Source organism: Drosophila montana, unplaced genomic scaffold, assembly GCF_035044405.1.
Source record: "Drosophila montana isolate Dmon_TW-CO22-7 unplaced genomic scaffold, ASM3504440v1 contig_2556_1, whole genome shotgun sequence".
Taxonomy (NCBI): domain Eukaryota; kingdom Metazoa; phylum Arthropoda; class Insecta; order Diptera; family Drosophilidae; genus Drosophila; species Drosophila montana.
The window spans coordinates 229,301-251,282 of NW_026997420.1; the positions used below are offsets into that span (position 1 = coordinate 229,301).

General features: G+C 37.3%; 1 protein-coding gene across 1 annotated transcript in view; it reads left to right on the forward strand.

The window, feature by feature from the left end:
- Positions 1–21,982, forward strand: part of Atg2 (Autophagy-related 2) — a gene marked incomplete at its 3' end in the record, with an annotated part of 359,806 nt that overhangs the window by 206,488 nt on the left and 131,336 nt on the right. The window contains exons 11-12 of the mRNA XM_064682913.1: positions 3,182–3,286; positions 15,708–15,790. Of these exons, the coding sequence (XP_064538983.1) occupies positions 3,182–3,286; positions 15,708–15,790 (188 nt within the window). The remainder of the gene's footprint in view (positions 1–3,181; positions 3,287–15,707; positions 15,791–21,982) is intronic.

A 21,982-nucleotide genomic window follows, 5' to 3' on the forward strand; every position in this document is an offset into this window, starting at 1 on the left:
ATGTTGGCTATATGATAATGTCGTGCATTCAAAATGCGCGGGTTACACTATTATTTCGATAGTTGGCACTCGTGATGTCAGATTGATAGCGAAATGCTGGTTTTAGGGGTCTGATTGCTGCTCGTTTTATCCGAGTTGTCCGTTGTCGAAGAAGTTCCTACAGAGCTACAGCAATAATTAAGTTTACAGCGGCCGCTCGAAGACTAATCGTCCGGACTACCGGCTGTTTTAGAGATTTACAGCTGATAGTGTTCGTACTGTTACACCTGTGGGGACTAAGCCTCTAATAGGCCTTCCACCGAAGAAACATATTTGTATTTCCAGGCTTGCCCCTCATTTCGCATCGGATGATGTAAAAGCCTTTATATTGGCAAAAATTCAAGCCCCACGTTATGCGTGGGAGGGATATGCCCATGAGAGGGATATTATGTCCTTTAAAATAAATGTTCCACCTGAAATATTTAAAAACATCTGCTGTAAAGAGTTTTGAAAGAACATTTAATATTTAAAGAATACAAGGGCAAAATTAATAATCGGACTCCTTCGCTTTCACTGAGACCTGGATAAAACCGGACATGTCAGATTCCTCAATATTTACTTCTACTTATAGATGCTTTCCGAGCTTTCCGTATCGGAGATGGGTACTCATAGCTGATGAGTGAGATCGAGTTGGTGGCTGTAAGAGTTGTTTTTGGAAGTTTCTGTGTCTTTATTTCATGTTCATATAGTACCCCACTATCTAACATGTCCATTTACCAAAGCCATCTTAACGCTTTTAAAACTATCCCCTCCTTACTTTCTGAAATAGACCTCTTAGTCGTTCTTGGCGACTTTAATTTTCCAGATGCTGATTTGTCATCGCCAATGGATCCAAACTTTTTGTTGCCCTCTATGTCAAAATTAGTTGATTGATGGTCTACATGAGATGTCGTTAGATGTCGATAGATCTCTTAATCGGATCTTCGTGTTGGACTCTTTCGACATATATAGAGATTGAAAATATGTGTTCGTGTCAATTATTTTATTCTGTAAGTCGATTGGTGTACAATTATACAGCCATGGATGTTTCCATTAAACTATTTTATGATACCCTGTACTCGCTCTTTGGTATCTGCACTCCTTTTGATAACTATTTACTACTATTTGATTCTCAGGGGAACTATTCGCTATACCTAAAGCTTTGGAGAGAATCATAACATCTCAACTGCAACATTTATGTAGCTTTATTATTTCAACATCCCAGCACTGGCTCGTGAAGCGTATATCTAAAACACTATCGTTTTTTAGTTTACTTTACTAGCAATGGTTTTAAGAAAAGAATGCAGATTCACGTCATCTCTACTGATTTCCGTAAGGCTTTCGAATCTGTTCCCAGCCAATCTTCTGAGCTGGATCTCAGAGAATTTGCGTAACAGAACCCAAAAGGTTTACAAAAATTCGTTTTTAAGTGTATTCAGGTGACTTCTGATGTTCCCCAAGGTAGCTATCCTGGCCCGTTACGCTTTTCTCTTTTCATCAATGATTTCCCCCCGATACTGTCTCACTCTCGAATACTAAAGCATGCTGATGATGTAAAGTTATGCCTTGCATATAAAGATTTGACACCATGTAACCTTTTACAAGCCGACAATAATACCTTTCAGTCTTGGTCAATGATCCAGGTGTCATATTTGATCATAAACTTATACTTGACTCCCATGCTATGACCGTGGTCAATACGGCCAGAATTGTTCTGAGTTTCATCAAGCGATTGTCAAAGGAGTTTGACGATCCGTTCACTACATACGACCAATTCGGAAGCATGCCACTAGACTAACACGTAATTATACCCAAATTCCAAATTACTCCAAATTATTTAGCAAGTAGATAGTCTTAGCATAAAGTCTTAGTTAGTACTTCGCGACTCGTGTCGTACGTTTCACGACTGTGCCCCTCGGTCGGTTGAGTGGGAAGTAGAATTCATAGCATTGGATCGTCTATTCTTAACTATTTAGCAAGTATTTAGTCCTAGCATATAGTTTTAGTTTTGTAACGATCACGACGGCTACGCTGGGCGTATTTCGCATAATGATAGTGCTTCATTATACATGACGTTAAAAGAATAACGGTGAGATATAAAACTAAACAAAATCTGGACAAAAGCATACATGAGCGAGATAACACTTCAAAAATAATGTTAATTCAAATTACAGCTGGTGTGAATGATTGCAATTGCAAAGGCTGATTAGGGGTACACCCGCTGACTATAACCGCGATTCAAATAATATGTATAATATACGTAGGGTATGCACTTGATAATATTTGATTGTATTCTTACCTCTTTATTTGCTTAAACAGTTCTCACTACTTTAGTAAAATCCAACGATGTCAGCAGGCCTGTTGACGACGATGATGTGCTGTGGAATCTTAATCGAATTGTGTGAAGTATTTCCGTAGAGTAGTCAGCGGCATATACACGCTATATGAAAAAATATTTGTTTATCAAGATATCTTGACCAATCTCGCCATTTATAAGTTTCACTATGCTCCCCACATTAATGCAAAATATTGTTTACATCGGACCAGGATATCATGTAGCTGCCATAGAACCGATCGAAAATGAAGTTGTTGTATGGAAATTTTTTTGTTTTTCAAGAAATCTTGAGCAAGCCCGGTATTTAGAGGTTTTACTATACTCCCTACATTTACAGAAAATCTTATTTGCATCGGAACACTAAATCATATAGCTGTAATAGAAACGATTGGTAGAAAAGTTTTATGAAACACTTTTTTTTACAAGATATCTTAAACAAACTAGGAAAGCAAGGCAAACTGTGCTTCTTCTCGTTTCTTTTGTTATGAGTCTTACTAAATGCAATAACATTGGGGACTTTTACTTTCCGTGTACGGCCGACGTATCTTATAGTTTATTTGGCCGCAATTCGTGTTGAAATTAATCGAAACCGATTGTCAGGTATTGATATTTGTTGCCTTATCCAGCTTTTTCTGTTTATTCGTTCTTATAAACGAATGTTACATGATCTGTAGTGTATTTATGCATGCATATTGTAACATATATTTTTAATCATAAACATTGCCGTTTCTCGTTTTTCTTTTTAAACTATAAGTCTATTTATGATGAAAAACGGGAAACATTAAATTTTTTGAAGAAAAAAAAAACAATAAAGCTTTTATTTTACAGAGAATAAAGCTTGCGTTTGGAATAAACGGAGTCAATCTATTGCATAAACCTGTACTCTCAATTCATAATTGGATCTATCAACTACTGGATTTCCTAAATATAACAGTAAGTACACTTTTTTTACCCTTGGTTTAAATGTTGAATCTTCTCTTCTTCTTCAATTTGCCTTGATGAAGTCAACGGCGAGGGTAATCTTTATATCATCTTGAATTTTAAGTGGAAAAGTTTCACCTGGAATTTTATTAAAGTTTTATAACCGAGCACATTAGTAAGAAAGGATGCATTGGTTTTGTGCAAGTAAAAGGTATTATTGTTCAGCATCAATATTCGAGTCGATGCAACCTTATCCGTGTATCTGGCTGTCCGGCAGTTCACCTATCCGCCCGTTTGTCTATATGTATGGTCGTGTCGATCTCAGAGACAATAAATGTTAAACACGTGAAATCTTAAATGAAGATATCTTATTGACGGTGCAATTTGTATTTTATCCTAGACAACTTTCTCGTTGCTTATATCTAAACTTTTTTAGCTTATCACGGAGCTGATTAGAGCTAGAGAAACTAATATTTTCTATGTAGCCTCTTAATTGATGGAAACGTATTTTATTTTTTTGGTGGCTCTGTACACAAAATTGTAAATCGAAAATTTATGAATATATTCGGTATTTAATCTCATTTGGATGCCAATTTTTTGCCTCGGGAGTTTCAAAAAGATCGGAAAGTAAATACCTAAAAATTTGATTCCTAAAATTGTGGGGCAAAGAGAAGACTTACAGCCGCATCGTACACAACGCTACACGCGGTCTACAATTTATTAGTATTTTTGTATATGTGTGTATTGAAGGAGGCATCTACAATTCTTATAATTGAAGCTCGGCTCTCTAAATTTCCTAATACACTAATAAGTATCTTAACGGACACTCCTTTTAGGCGACTACCCTTCTTGGGAGGACATTTTCTCTCCAATCATTATGAATTAGGACATACTTATTCACCATTTACTAGGCGGAGACTCGTCTTGAGAAAGAGAGAGCTTTTACAGTATTCTTAATAACCGGAATCAACAGTGATACTCACCACATCTTATTGGTTATTCAAATTAGAGCTTAAGGATACCCTGATACAATAATTTTATAAGAACATTAATGACAAATGTCAATCATTTCGATGTCTGTGTTCTACTACAGACAGACTTTATCTTCTTTCTGTCTTTTCCACCCAGTCGCGCTTAAAAGGTCCTATCTTTAGACACTTGAAACATTCTTTATGGAACTAATCACCTTCTAATGCCCGTACAATCGATTTTATTTAAAATTATCGATAACACCCACCGTTTTAATGCAATCGATACAGAATCCGTGTTTATTGCAGGCGATTTCGTAGGTTTTAAAACCTATACTCACGAAATGTGACATGTTGCCTCTAGAGCAGTATAAACAGATAAAGTTTTTAGGTGGTAATTTGTTTGAAGTCGTTCCCAATTTCGATTGAGGCCGGTAGGCTTCAGCTTTTGCAGCGAGCTGCTTATGGTTATGGAAAAAGAAGGTTCAGGATATCTCCTAGTTGGGCGTTCACGACTAGAGCAGTTTTATTGAAAATTAGCTTGTTTACCTCAAAAAACAGTCTAACTCTTTTTGGCGAAACGTTGATAATTTTGGAAATGATCAACTTCTCTGGTAGTTTTGCATCAAAAATTTGAAGCTTTTGAGCCATATCTTCGATGCAATGTTTTCTGACGATACTTTCCTTGAAAAGTACACGTTTTACTACGCAATTTTCTGTCCATAGATAGTTTTTGATTTAAACCTTGCTTAGCGGAAAATTTTTGGTTTCAAATCTTGGGTCACCAAATTTAGTTCGCAGGCCAATAAGAGCTTAAACCATGCTTCCCGCCAAGTTTATTATTAATAATCAACCTCTTCGATTTTTCAGCCACCGAATGAGGTCGTATACAAAATAGTTTTGAATTGATTTTTACAGGATCTTATCAGTAGTAGTAGTTCATTCGCTCTAGTTCAAAAAATAAGAGAACTTTATTCTGAACTGCCGGTACCCGTTTCCGGTTCCACCTAGCAGCCAATTCATAGATCTAAATTCCGTACCTTCAGGTGGGCACGATGACAGCGTCGCATGCTGCCCTCTTACACGGCAGCGGGAACTTTGATCTATTGCACAGCATCCAGTTTAAGCGAGGCACTTGCAGTTGGAGGCTGTGGCCTGGATGTGCAGCCTAAAAGTCCCAACTGTCTGAGCTCTCTTTTAGCTCTCGGCTGTTTTTTACGACTTCAATCACCCTGACGTTGATTGGTCATCTGCAAACGATTTAGCCTTGACAGATCTCTTCATATGGCTTTGAGTTGGATTCATTCAGCACCGGATAAAATCCGCTTTTTTCGTAAGGCTGTTTTCTATATGCTTAACGATCTTATTCTGCAAATTGACTGGTCCGAATTGTACAATTGTGCAGACACTGCCATTCCATTAAATTCTTTTACCAACCCAAGTCTGATAGGGCTCTCTGGTCTTAAAAGTTATCAAAATCTGTTCCAAGAATAGTTCCCGAAGCATAGATCTGTTACAAATAACCTGACCGTGATGTGGCACAACCTTCTATTAAAGGATATGGCTTTTTGTAATCTATTTCAAGCCGACACTGATACCTTTTACACTTGTGTATATCAAGTTTACCTTTTAGGTCTTAACTGTTCTAAATACTAGGTATTAACGTTCTATAGAAGCTCTTCCCCAATCTCGAACCAGTCAGCAGTTAATGATATAAGTCTCGAACTTCTATTGCACAGTTTCGGCGAAACATTTTGTAGCTGCAGGTATCCATGATAACGCTCAGATACTTTACCTTGGTGTGGAAGGGGCTGGTAGTTTTCTGTTTGGCGAATAGCCCTTATACCAGACGCCATCAGACGTCTGTTGCGCGTCTACAAAATATCCGTTAGAATAGTCTTTCGTATGCTTTAAGGATATGATTTACTACCCTGTGAATCTGTTCAAAGGCGTTTTCCTTAACAAAAGCCAAATTGATAGTCCGGTCAACAAGCTGTGTCAACACCAGCCTCTCAAAAACATTCGAGTGCGAAGGAACCAGTCTGATTGGTCGGTATGACACAGGGTTATCCTCCGGTTTGGCAGGCTTATGGAACATCTAAATCCTCGCAAGCCATCAACTGACCGGAATACAATAAGAAGGATTGCTTGCTTTGGCAGAGCCTTCCAGGTGTTGTGACAAATGTTTAGTGCCTGGCAGATGTTTGACCACGTCGCTTACCTTTTCTACTTTTATAGGTCTTATCGGCTAGTCCATCTGCAGCGGGGAGTGCAAAACTAGCTCAGTATCCAAAATTTCGTCGCCAGTGGCAATGTCAAATAGATGGATCCTATTCTCCGGGTGGTCAGTGAAATTTATTGCATGCTGCTCGTCTGATTGACAGTATTATCGAGTCGTTGGCACCGCTGCAGTGGCTGGTGCTTAAGGGACCTAGAATCTTTCAAAAGAGACATCGAAATCGCTGGTATAGTCCACAGCTCCTTTATTCGGCGGCAAGTGTGCTTCCACAATGCGTTGTCTTCGGGCTTGCGGGTGCGAATGAATCGCCTGCGCTGTTATATTTTAGGACAGATAAAATCCCTCGTCTCTCCATTCTGACAATCGAGAGTTGAACTAGGTGGCGTTGTGATGCTGGAGACGACTGTTAAGCTGCTTGCTGGATTTTTGTAGTCACAAGGTACACAGTGTTGTCTGAATAACAGGATGGACTTCCTCTAAAGCCATAGGAGTACAATGTGGTTGAAACTGTCGCCAGAACTTATGCTCCGCGAGAGCAGTGTGATTTTGGGGCTGATACTGCGGTCGCCCCACTGCTAATGCCGGTATAAAAATCGTGGACAACATGACTGGCCAGAAAAATACCTTGGTGGTGTGCATGACATATTTTGGACATTTCTTGTTGTTGCTACCTACTGTTTTCGGTTTCTCAAGGTGGTGTTTGTAATTTGGCAGGATGATTTTGGTGTGTGGTAAACACATCACATCGTTGCTGCATCCTGCATCATGGCTCTGTCAGCGTCTTTTGCCTATTTGAACTTTTATGTTATATATGTGCTTGTTTTTGTGTTGTTGTTGTTGTTTATGAGTTGTGGGTGTGTTATACGTTATGCTTCAGCCTTAGCATCTCTTCTTTTATCCGATAGTACAACGTGGAATATTGTAATCCCCGCACCACCAACCTATTGGGCTTATCCGTGCGACTCAATTTTGAGTTCATCCAGTTTCCTAACTATAGCCCTTTACTTGGATACGTCCTTAGTTTGATGACGTATAGTTTTACCCATATTAGAGCCAAGCACTTTATCATTGATATAATATCCACTACTACGCCAATGGCGGTCTTGAGGTTATTTAGATTCTCAATACCAGTTAAGACTATTGGGGGCCGTTTTTATTGCTGGAGCTGTAAGCAGATTGTCTTATTCCAGTGGAGTTTTTCGTGGCTGTGGAAGCCAAAGCGGATGTGTGGGTTACCAGCGTGGCAAATCGATTAGTTGGAGTAGTAGTGGGACGAGTATTTATACCCTGAACCCATTAAAAATGGATAAAAAGGGAGTAATGCATTTGTGCAAATGTATGTAACAAGCAGAACCTGCTTTTTGAGCAAATTTCGTAAGTTATAAGAGCTAGAGTCACAAAATTTGAGATGTAACTTCCTGAATAGTGTATATAATTAAATAGTCGCGTAAATCAGTTTAAAAAAAAAAAAAGTTTATTTAAACTGAACGATAGTTCTACTCACTTAGAATTCCAAAATAAGGCTCAATTATTATAATGTGGGTATCGCTTATCAAATCAAATAAATAAACCAATTTAAACTACCCACCAATTTAAGCCATAATTTTATTGCAATTGTCTTTTTGAAAACATTAGAATCTTCTATAACATAATTAGATCTACATAGAAATAGAAAATCAAAAATGAATTTTTGTATGTTTTGTATGGCTGTACAGTAGAGGTTGCGGCAAGCATATACTTTTTTTTTGTAATTATCTATATTTATGCTTAGGCAAGCGGGCTCGTAGCGCGAGCTGCACTTGGTGTTGGTAGAAGAGGGTTCAGGATCGGGAACTCCCCACTAGAGCCCCTTACTTGTTCTCCATTTAAATCGTTGAATCTGACCGACAGCTGGCTTTTAACGATGCGGGATGCAGTAGAAATAGCTGCATCTAAAGTAGGGTCAGCGTTGAAAGATAAAGGCACCTGATGCCCAATAATGTTCTCTGCCATCATTTCAGAGCGAGCAACATTTGCAGAGAGGTCAATAGTCTAGGAGTCAGTCACAAGTCACCGAGATTTTATACAAGTGGATATTGCCCGGCCTTGGCCGTGGAACGTTTTCTGCTACAATTGATAGATTTAAGTACACGCCCTTGGAAGATTGAAATCTACCCGTTCCTCTCCCATCGAACAAAGAACCAAATGCTTGACTCGAAGAATAAACTTTTTATAATTTAGCCTTTGACGTATATTTTCCATCCAAGAGCGGAGAACTTTGCAAAAACGGATCAAATAAATGCTTATAAATATCTTTAAAAATGTGTTTAATGCCGATAATAAACAAAAAAATCTGAAAATTTTCCGCCAAACTCAAATGATTTCTGTTAAGATCTTTGGAAGTGAGTTAGGGCGCGAAACTACACACCATTTATACAGAGGAGGAAAGGTTTTGCACCTTCATCGTGCACCACGCGTGCACCTTCATCATATAATGTAACTACAGTACAAATTTCAGCTTCGTGGAACTTTTGGTTTGGGCTGTGCGTTGATCACCTAAATGTTTAGTCAGTCAGGATAAACAGCTTTATATAAAGAGCTGCTGACAGGGCGGGAGAGGATTAATAAGTGCAAGAAAATTTTAATACGGCGTAAGGATCTTTTTTCTCAAGCACACCGAAAATAAAAACACGTATTCTGCAAAGCAACCGCCTTGACAAATTGTTTTATGTAACAGATTGTAAGTGGTTTTAACATTGCGCTAGTTGCCGAAGGCGGCTCGATCCGAGCTGCACTTGTTTATAAGTCCAGGGGCGGCTTATAGTGTCACTGTCACTGGTATAACGTACACAATATCAATATCGAAGCAGCGCCCATCCGCTAAGAGGGCTCGACGTGAACCGTTTGAAATGTGACCATAAATTTGTAGATGCTTATAGTGAGCTCGTCTGCTACCAGCCGAAGATACCGGTACGATCAGGCGCCCATCTGACAGGGTGTTGTCGCCGATAATCTGCCAGCTGCTGGGTTGCCATTACCCTGCTTCCGCTAGAGTCCTGAGTCCGGGTAATCGCACAGCAGCTACGCTGATGGATGGCCCGAGATCCAGCTCTGGTGCAGATTGATGAGATGGCTCACACGGTGAGAGCATTTGTGGATACGCTGATTACTATTACGGATAGCATGGGCATGGTCGTCCACTAATCAGCCAAGGATTGGAACCATTAGGGTACTCAGACGAATCTGTACCACGCTAAGTGCCTCGATTAAGTTGCAGCTAATGTAAGATAGAAATATGAGACACTTCCTACTAACATTATTTCTGAATATTGTAACGACGTCTCCCTACATTCTGGATGACTCTGATGAAATATATGCACTTGGATTTTAACACTTGTTTTGTTGTACATTTTGCTTCTTTATTAATTCTGTTTGATTCTTAGATACATGAAATGCACTTAAGCTAATAATGTTAAAGCTAAGATCGTCAGAGAGGGAGAGCGTACTCATGCATATATATTTGCATTAAAGTATTAGGGCGCGTTTAGTTATGTACTTCTCGTACATAGCGCTCCCGGGCCTTGCCCGTAGGATGCATGGTCAGTGCTTATGCCGTAAGTCGGAATAAGACGGTGGCTGTCAATTGGCTGATCATATTACATTTAATTGAGTTACTGATTTGCGCTTATGATTTATTTAATTTAATTTACAAAATTACTTTTTTTTTGTTTTACTTGTGTGTATTTAGGTTTGTTATATTAAGTACAAGTATTTTTTTTTTTAATTTAATTTTTTCTTTTTATTCTTTGTTGCGTGAAATTGTAAAATTCTTATTATTGGTTCTTTGATATCTATAAATATTTTTTTTTTATTATGGTTGACCAATTTCTATAGATATTTACATGTACATGTAATGTTGAGTGTAAAACAATTTTAATCTATCTTTATGTACTTTTTGTTTTATTTTTAGAATCTATTTTGATAATATTACCATTAGGTTATATTTTTATAATTTTAAGGGGTCCTATATACCTATCTTCTAGCTTGTGGCCTGTTTAATTTCCTAGTAAGACTTGGTCTCCTAATTCTAATCTAAAATCTGACACTTTCCTATCATAATATTCTTTTTGTTTTTTCTTGTTATTTTCTATCATTATTCTAGCTCTCTTATAGGCTGGTCCTAGTCTATATTTAGATTCCTTTGCGTTATCTTCTGTATTATAAAGTGGTTAAATTTTATTTATGAAATGCTATGCTGCATTGAAATGCTATGCTATGTTTAAATGTTTGAAAAAAATTAATTCATATTCAATAATTATGTGTCATGGATGGTGTTGTATTGTAACAATAAACAAAATATTGTTGTCTATTTTTATATATATATTTATATTTATATATTCAGTACCCATGTCCGCACTGAACGTCTTCATTGGACCGTAATTTAAAATAAAGGATTCGTATATAGCTTTTGCTACGCTTTAGGTGTTTTGATAAGTCACAAATAATCATGAGTGCATATTCGTTACCGTTTTCTGACTTAGATAATGGACCAATGGTGTCGACTAGTACTTTGTCGAAAACACTTTGGTATGACCTGTAATGGTTAATGGGGTTTTAACGTGCTCGGTAGTTTTAGCTTATTGACATTTCGGACATTTACGTGAGAACTCTGTAATATGACGTGTCATATTTTTCCAATAGTAATGTCTTTTTATACTCTGAACCCATTAAAAATGGGTAATCAGGGTATATTGTATTTGTGCAAATGTATGTAACAAGCAGAAGGAAGCATCTCCGACCCCATAAAGTATATATATTCTTGATCAGCATCAATATCCGAGTCGATCTAGCCATGTCCGTCTGTCTGTCTGTCCGTCTGTCCGTCCGTCCGTCCGTCTGTCTGTCCGTATGTATGAACGCAAGGATATCAGAACCTATAATAGCTAGAGAAATTTTAGCTGTAGGTCCTCCTAGTGACCGCGCAGATCGAGTTTGTTTCCGATATTCGATTACTTGCCCCGTTTCCAAGTAATCGATAAAAATCGTTATCGAAATCCTGTTTTTTGAGCAATTTCGGCAAATAATATGAGCTAGAGTCACCAAACTTGACATGTAGTTTCTAGAATAGTATATATATATCAAGTATCTTTCATTTTATACCCATCGCCACCTCCCCGCTACTACCGCAAAGCTATAAATCAAGTTAATTATCAAACTTGTATAGCCCATCAATTTAAGCCACGATTTATATGCAATTGAATTTTTGAGAATGCATAAATATTCTTATTCGGTTAAGAAACGCAAAAGTTATGTGCGCACGTGTTAGCAGCATAGCTGCTCCGCAAATTCCAAGAATTTCTGTATACATGTACACACACACACATTCATGCGTGTTTGCTTTGAATTCTATCAACAGCATTGCAATTGCGATTGTATTGTTTTCTGTGCTGCTATTTTAATTGGTTTTTTCTCATTAAAGGTCAATTATTGGTGGTTAGTTGGTTAGTTGCGAGTTCGACCCTGCCAAGGGAACAATTTTTTTGTTTCTTTTCATTTTTCTTTATTACTACTAAATCAAGCGAGCGCGAGCTTCATTTGGTGTTGGAAGAAGAGGGTTCAGGGTATCCCCTAGTCGGGTGCTCCCGACTAGAACCTCTTACTTGTTATTTTTGCTAATGTTTTTGAAATGCCTGTACCTTGCTTGGCTCGTCATGGAATGTAGACAATATTGCTTCATTTTCTTTATCGGTATTTATTTGGGTCACCCGCTTAAGTAGCGATACTCTTAAGTTTATATGTTGTCCATAGTTTTAAAAGTATCTATTGAAGTGTTTTCAAAGATCCTTTCGCTCGAAACCACTTTGAGTTGACTAATCTTATTTATTCCGGCTTCTGTTTCAAGCCTTTGGAAGAATTGACCTAGGTCGAGAATCCTATTGGTATATGGATTGCTGATCTCAATTCTCGCTATAACTTTCTTACCATGTTTTAGTAAACATTTGATATGAGTTAATCGTAAGGTCACTACTTTTCGTCATTCTAAATGACTTGATATACGTTGGACATAGAAGCATTATCAAGATTTTGCCTTGGCAAATTTTATTGTTTATTTTCATTATTATCTCCTGCGCAGGATCATTTAGTCTAGTTAGTTGTCTTGTAGTGACTTTTAAGACTTGGCATGGCATTTCTTTTAACTCATTGATGCTTATTTTTGATAACGCATCTGCAATATAATTATCTTTACCCTTAAGATATTCTACTGTAAATTCATATTCTTCGAATTCTAATCTATTTCGTGTTAGTTTTGAACTTGGGTTTACCATTGATAAGAGCCATGTTATTGGTCTGTGTTGTGTTTTTACTATGAAATGTTTGCCATATACGTATCGACGAAAATGTTTTATTGGCCAGTAGATTGCTGCTAACTCTTGTTCTGTTGTTGATTGTGCGCTCTCGCCGTTTGTGAAGGTTATTGAGGCGTATGCTACTGGTAGATATGTACCATTGTACTTGTGTAAGAACTGCAACGCACGCTTGTTTACTTGCATCGGTTGTAATACAAAATTCCTTGCCGAATTCAGGGTATTGTAGCAATGATTAATTATTTCGCTTCTTAGGTATTCAAAAGCTGACTGACATTCAGCTGTTCATTCGAAATTTACATTCTTTTTGCATAAACGTGTTATGTGACGAGAATAATCCGAGACGTTTTTAATAAAACGTCTGTAATAATTGCAAAATGCAACAAATCTTCTAGCGCTATCTGCTTCCTTTGGGACTGGGTACTTCTCAATGACATCGTATTTTTTGTCATCTGGTAGGATACCCTTGTCAGTGCACTTGTGACCTAGAAAATTTACTTCGTGCATGAAAAATGAGTATTTCTCTGGGTGTAGCTTAAGGTTGAGCTTCCGAAACACATCAAAAACATTTGTTAGGTTTTTAATCATGTGTTTTTCTGAAAAACCTATAACTATCAAGTCATCCATTTATAGGAAAGCTTTAGATGGTTTAAGACCTGAAAATGCTATTGTCATCATTCTTTGGAATGAGTTTGCCGCTATTTTTAATCCGTATGGTAATCGCGTGAAACTATAGTAGCCATTGCTCGTTGAAAAAGACGTTATTTTTTATAAAGTTCAATTTGGTGGAATCCAGACATTAGGTCAAGACATGAAAAATATTTTGCTCGTCCTAGTTGATTAAGAATATCTTCTATTGTTGGAAGTGGGAACTTATCAGCTAATTATTTTTTTATTAATCTGACGATAATCTACTACTAGTCGGCATCTTTTGTCAGTGGAACCAGGTGAAGGTTTCTTGGGAATCAGTAAGAGTGGGCTGTTGTATTCTGATACAGATTTCTAATCGCTTATTCATTTATCTACCTGAGATTTAATTTCTTCTTTATGAGTATGTGGAATTCTATAATTTTTTATGTATACACCCCCCTCGTCTTTTAATCTCAACTTTTGTTAATAAAAATTATTTGTGGAAGTAGTTTCTAATTTCGAAAATGTCGATATATTCCGTGCAAAGTTTCTTTAATAGTTTACCAAATTGTTGGGGAGAACTTTTATTTAATTTTGCTAAGACTTGATTTCGTCTTTTGACGTGGTGGGCGTAGTATATCATATTGGGTGTAGAATATTATATTTACTGAGTGGCTTATAGGAAATATTTTCGAAATCTACTATATCTTTAGTATTTGTGGGGTTTAATAGTCGGATGTAAGTGTTTGTTGAATCTGTAATACACGCTCCAATAAATATACCATATATTATTTCTTGATTGGGTATTAAAACTTGTTGTCCTATTGACTTTATTTTAGTTTGTCTAACTACTTTAGAACGGGCTGGTAGTAGAGTGAAGTTGGTTCCACATGTATTCGTAATTAAAAATTAAACATTGTCGAAGAAAGAATCGTTATCGTTAAGAGTAAGGTCGAGCACCGTCTCTCAAATAGCATAAAGAAGGTAGGTTATCAGCTTATGTTAAAGATATTCAGCAAATGACTACATAAAAGATACCGTACAACGCCTTTACCTCCTTCTAGTTTACATCACTTCCGCTTCATACTTTGTATGACTGCTTGCAGAAGTCAATCAAGGTCGCCCGTTACCACTTTCCGAAATTACATTGGTCAGTGGAAAGAATTTCATATGTATATTTACGAGAGAATAGCAGCACGAGGGTCACAACCTGATTGGTCAAATATAACAGCTTACATATATTCTATTAGTCATGGCTCTTGCATCAAAGATAAGTTAATATTATTCTCGGCTATGATTCTGCAAAGGCTGGGCGATGACCCTTTTGTATGGTGTAGGCTTGCCTGTAGCACCTTAATCGCTTCCATCCTTGGCCTTACTGTCAGACGAGGCAAGATTTTTCCTCAATCTTGCATGATTTTTCCGAACACCTTTTGGAGAGTCGAGTGGCAATGGCGCGACATTGAGCTTTCTGATGCTATACCAGTGGTTGCCTTGGGCGGCTGTTGCGTTGCTGGCTTACCGGCACTGTACTGCTTATGAGTTCTGAGTTCTCCTGTGACCAGATCCAATTGTCCCCATCCTTTTTATCGTAGAAAAGATACTCTTTAGCCACACGCCTGGAATTGTAAATGTTTAACGGATCGCTGTTTTCAGCTTTACGATATGCTAAGCTGGGAGAGGGCACGATCCCTTAAAAAAAAAGAATTACCCACACACCGAGTAAAAAACAAAAATGGTTAGATCGGCTCTACTGTTGATGCTGCCCGGGAATAAATACATATTAAATCTGCCTGTTACATACATTTGCACCAAACCAATATAACATTTTTAGCCATTTTCAATGGGCTTTATTGATAAGAACAAAAACTACATCACTCGCTGTTGCCAGCCAGACATAGAACATTTTAAATGAATTTGCAAAAGTAACACGAATGCACAAAGCAATATTGCAAATAACAAATAAATGGAATAAAAACGAGGACGCATATATTGGTCTTGCTGCCCGTCCGCCTTTCTGCATGAATGCATATTTTTTTAAGCTCAATTATTATTAGAGACGGGCGTCAGCTAAAGTGTTCAGTTTACGTGAGTACGCTCGCTGATAATGTCGGAAGTTGTGAAAACTTCTATTGAACTCCAAAGATAAAAGCAAGAATATTTTTCTTACGTTTTGAGAGATTTTAAAAATATATATCTTCCTCAAATTTAGAGCTAAAGTACATTATTGGTATTTTATTTAATATTTGCAGGACTATCCTATTGAAGCATATGAGCCATACGCGCTTGTGTCGGAAATCCAGGGCCATGTATGGAATTTTGCAATGGAATATACGTAAGTATATTGGTTTTCTGAAATGTTTGTATTGCTGTCCGTCTGACTGTCGGACTTGAAATTTGGAATATGCACCCGTGTATATGTTTATAAATACATATATCCATGTCAGATAATGTGTGAAAATTTATACAGTTTACTGTAGATTATTTTCGGTCCTATAGAAGTCCTAGCTTTAAAATTTGGGCAATATAGTCGGGTACCCGTTTGTGAATATTTTATGAAAATGCCTGGTGCTCGGGTGGCTATTCGGATATTCTATACACCAATTTTTGCATTTTGATGATCTTCGTGAAACTTCAAACTATGAAGTTTGCCGCTTCAAATCGTGAAAATCGATATCTTCGAAAAATGAAGAACTACACATTTGAAATGAATACTATCGATGTGGGATTTCTGGCAACTAGCATCTGTTCTGCAGTGCAGCCCATCTAAAGTGATAATGATTTGACATGAAGACTTAACTATGTATATGTACCGGTTGATAAAGCAGAATACTATGATTAATGGTTACATTATGAAATGATGGGTCTTTACACCAAATAAAATATATTATTTTTTTTCTCTTTTTCCTCCTAATAGAAGGAAGGAGGCATATCCGAAATATTGAGTATATTTGTATATCTACATCAGTAACAACAGCCGAGTCCATAAAGCCACTTTGTCTGTCTGTCCTTGTGACTGTTTCTATGCCAACCAATCTCTTAGTTTAAACCCTATCGTCATGAAACTTTGCATAGGTCCTTTTTTCTTTGCAGTACATATCCGATCCAGTGGATCGGACGACTATATCATATATAATTGCCAAAGAAATGAAATGCGGGAATACAAGTTATTGAATGAAACACTTTCTTTATTTTGGGGATAACTTGACCACTTGACCCGGCATTTGTTAGTTTTACTCTGATACTTATAAATAATTTATATATTATCAACAAGTGACAAAATCACTACACAATAAAACTTATCAAATAAACTCGGTCGTTTATATGAGGAAAAAAAATTATATATCAAGATATCTTCAGAAAGCTCAGCAGTCAATAACTTTGCAGTTCTCATCGCACATCTGAAAAATCCGTATGTCACAATTAATACAAGGGTATTTAATCTTCGATATGCTGAAAATCAAATCTTTTCTTGTAATACACTAACCCGTTGAAAATGTGAAATTTGTAACAGGCACAGGTATTTCCGACGCCATAAAATAAATATATTGTTGGTCAGCATCCGCCAGCTGTCGGTATGTATGAATTCGACGATCTTTGAGACTATATTAGCCAGCAACTTGATAGAGCTTTCGAACGTAGTTCTGCCTTTTGCCCCAAAGAAAAAAATGCAGAAAAGCAAATTGATCAGGTTTGCCACGTCGATGCGAAATTCTTGCATTTTAGCTCGTTATTGTTGGAAAGCGTTGGTATGTGTGCATTTAAAAGTTTTTGGACTTGCTATTCACGCATACTTGCATATATTTGAATATAAGCGTTTATGCGCTTGTGTGCCTGTTTCTGCCTGCCTGCCTGTCCGATGCAAATTTGACAAGATTTTGGGATTTCTGATTTTCGAGCTCTACACACACACACACAGACACAAATATGTGTAAATGGGCAATATTGGCACGCGTCTGACGCGTGCCCTTCTTTTTTATGATTTTGGTTTTGTATTGATGAATGAATGTTGACCCCTTATTACCTGTAGTAGCCCGTTGGGCCGAGAGGGTAAACGCTTGGCAAGCACCTGCACTTGCATATGTAGGTCAACTGATCGATCACTTAAATAATTTTATGACCAGCGGATATTTGTGCAATAAAATAAAATCTTCAATTATATATTTATAGTATTAATGATTTTATTGACTTATCATATTCAAGTTATTCAATTCAAACCCAAAATCACGCGTCAAACGCGTTTCAATAATTAAAAGTTCTTTTGCCCAACATGAACGCAAAAGTAATTTCCCCATCAGAAAATAGCTAATTTTCGCAATCGTCGCCAAGTGTCAGTGTGCTTTACATTACATGAAGAGTACCTCGATAAGGTATGGAACGCTACACTCCTAGGGGCGCAGAATATATATGTCTATTTTTTTACGGAATCATTTGTCTGGGGTATTGCGGCAATGGGAATTTTGGCGCGGATGTTATGTCTTTTCGACACTTCTGGGCAAGCATTCGTTATAAATCATCAAAACCTCTTTACTTCTAATCCATTAATAAGCAAAATTATCGCGGCAGGATCACTGAAAATTCACAAATATGAGTCATTTAGAGTTCCTCAAAGAGTCAGGCTTTTTTATCTTTGGGCACTTGCCAAACGGTTACTGTTGACGACGAGAACATAGCACTCAATAGCGAGGTCCCTGACATGTGGAACTATTTGGATGTGGCAGTGCACAAGCAACGATCCAAAATGCCTAATCCCCTAATCTATAGTTTTGGCAACTTGTATTAGCAGTAAGACATCCCTAATTAATATCTCCAGACTTGTTTTTGTGGACTTATTTGAAGTGAAAGGTTTATGTCAAAGGTTTAGATCAAATTCATATATGAAAAAGCTAAATATTTTAAGACAATAAAATTAGTAATACTATCAATATTTAATTGCTCCTAAAAATAGTTAAGTGAACAGTCACTTGACCTACATATGCAGGTGCAGGTGTTTGCCAAAAGTTGACCCTTTCGGCCCAACGGGCTGCTGCTTTTTCATATATGAATTTGATCTACAGGTAATAAGGGGTCAACATTCATTCATCAATTCAAGCCCAAAATCATAAAAAAGAAGGGCGCGCGTCAGACGCGTGCCAATAATGATATTTTTAAATTTTGCGCCCATGATCAGCCCATTCACACAAATTTGTGTCTCTGTGTGTGTGTGTAGAGCTCGAATTTCAGAAGTCCAAAAATATTGCCAAATTTGCATCGGACAGGCAGGCAGGGACCAACAGGCACACAAGCGCATAAATGCTTCTATTCATATACAAAATACGCAAGTATGCGTGAATAGCAAGTCCAAAAACTTTTAAATGCACACATGCCAAACCTTAGGTACCCTTTCGAAGAAGAACGAGCTAAAATGAAAGAATTTCGCATCGACGAGGCAAACCCTTTCATTATTTCATATTACTCGCCCCCTCAAAAGATATGCCACCGACTTTTGAGAAAAATTGAATTTGTGGGCATTTTTGCTTGTGCGGACACATACACACACAAAAATTTAAACGGTACATAGACAAATTGAAAGAGCACTGAGAGTAAGCCAAAGCAGTTTCCTGTAGTGGGAGCGAGATAAAAAACAGCGATGCCGTTCTATCGCACAAATCATATGGATGAGAGTAAGCCACAGCAGTTTCTTGTAGAGTGAGCGAGTAAAAAGACAGCGTTGCCGTTCCCCGACACAGGCCATATGTATTCTTACTCTCTTGCTCTGAGAGCATGCGGGCATGTCTCGAACCCGAACAAAAACGAAGGCGAGTTTGGACCAGCCGCAGAAATAACGAATGTCACCATCGAAAGTACGGTTTGTCCGGTCTATATGTTATTTGGTTAGTGCTTAGACTCTTGAAGCACGCAAAGAGAATATCTACTAAGAATGCGAAAACTTACTACGACAAATGTTTTCAAGAGTGACGGCAAATGAAATGAGCTGGAATGCTCATCAATTCTTTCAAAAATTGTTAAAAAGACTATATGCACACGCAAATCTTTTTTCAATAAGTCACCCATTTTCATAATATCAATAAAAATCGATTTAAATATAATGATATTTGGAATAAAATCAGCGATTATTACATAGTAATATTATAAGCGAATATGAAAGTTTCCGTATGGTATACACATATATTCCAATTTTATCCCCTCCCCGATTTCCACACTTTTGGAAATATTTAAGTGCCTACAATTTTATAAATAGTAGTAATAACCATTGATGTTATTTAAGAAAGTCTTTCTCATAATGTGGGGATAAGTGAAGAAGAATCACAATCGTTGTATAAAGTGCACTCTGCACGGCATGTGAACCTGTGTGTATTTGTGTGTCTATGCATAGACAACTACCACCGAAACTCAGTAAAAGGCACCTAACTTAGTAGTGTGCAGAGCCATCGATATGGTATATGAAGTATGAAACCATGAAAGTGCAGAAAAATAAAATGCTCTACCATGCTTCCACATATGTAGTTGTGGAACGAGTGCATCGCTAAAGCCTGGAAAACCTACATCAAACCAGTAGGGGATACTAACGCTACCGCGATAAGCCTAACTACGCCCAAAAGCAACGAGTACAAAATGGACTGCTTAAAAAGGCCACAGCCGTGACATCAGACAGTATAAAAAAAGGGAAATTTATCAGAGCAGAGGTATGCACCAAAACCGGTGTGAACATCCGCATGCAACTACTTGTAAGCAAGTAAGAGTGCACTAGTCGAAAGTGCCCGACAAGGGGCTACTCTGAACCTTCTTCTAATAACACCAAATGCAGCTCGCGCAACGAATTTTTTCGCAATAGTAAGAAAAAATATTTTTTTTTTAAATTCACCTCTCTTTGCCAGAGTTGAACTTGAAACTTTACCGAGCTACTTGCAATCGCCTCATACTCCATGGCCATACCAAGAATCGACTTTCAATGAAAATAATCAAAATAAAAACAGCACATACACATCACAAAAACACGAAAACAATAGAATCGCTACTGAAATTCTGTTTATAGAATTCAAAAAAGATGCGATGAATGTATGTGTGCAAGTTAACACGATCACCCAGCAACAAAAAAGTTTCCAAACCGATTATACATAGCCGGCATGGTAATAGTACATGATCAACGACGTCTACGGATAGTGCATAACATCCCCAAAATTTCAATTATCGACAATGTTGAGGGCAACGCTCCGCTGTTGACATGTGATACCGTGAATAAGGCACGGTGTCAGCTCTTAGGGTATTGGGCTGGCTTTGGTTATAAGAAATTATGTCCTTAGAGCTTAGTGGAACTGTTTAATTATTTTAATAACAATGGTATGATAGGATTTCTCCCAATATTTACTGAAATATTATCTGGGATTTCCCTTGCGATCACATCGCGTTTAATTTTAAAATTGTTCTAGTAACCAATTAAACGGAATATCGATTGCATTTCAAGGGTTAATACTCTTTTTTAATAGTCGGTTTAAATGTTTAGTAAACATTGCGTTTTAAAAATGTTGTTCTTTGGAGCCGTTTTTCACTACCTGTAAGTTCTGAAGAAACATTGCTATTGGATATTACTGATTCTATTAATTACAAACGTTTTAACTATCTAAACTTCAATTAATTTAAAAAAAGTATTGCCCTACATTACGCTAATCTTGTCAAGGTAACGATTTTGATTAGCGCAATTTGTGACATTGTTGTAGGTATCTATTGACTTGACACACAACTACCCATAAGTTTTCATAGATGCATCGTAAAAACCATGCATTTTAATTTATTTTGGATTATGTGCCATTATTTGTGTTGGCATTTTAATTGTGAATTTATTTTTCCACAAGTCGTCCCTAAGATAAAAAAAATTCGTGAGTTTCTGGCATCCACGAGACTCCTAATGCTTTTATTGATCTGGTCTATTTTGTAATCTAGATTTCAGCTCTTTTAAAAAGTCGCAGCATACTCTTTAGTAAAGTCCGTTTTGTTGCAAGCTTTCTGAAACTTGGTCATGAATTTCTTTAATTTCGTCTAAACTCTTTCCTCTTGTCATAAGAATGACAAATATTTTAAATGAATTATGCGCGTATAGAACACTAAGACGGGATCCGACATGACGATTACAGACAAAGAATAATAGCCTCGTGACACAATAATTTAAGATTGGACTTATTTCAAAGGACGAAAGAAATAAGATGATTGCTACCACAGCGGTAACTCCATATATAATATACCGAAAATACACAAGGAAGGAACACCTCTGAGACCAATATGCTCCTCTATCAGTTCCCCATCATATGGACTATGCAAATATATTATACAAATATTAAGAAACTTGACAAGGGACTCCAAATACAACATTAAGAATTCGTTAGAGTTCAAAGAAAGAGTCACCAACGCCACTATCAGGGAAGACGAACTATTAGTATCTTTTGACGTAGTATCCCTGTTTCCCTGTATACCAATAGAATTGGTACTGGACACAATAAGACGAAAATGGACTAAATTGGAGGAACACACA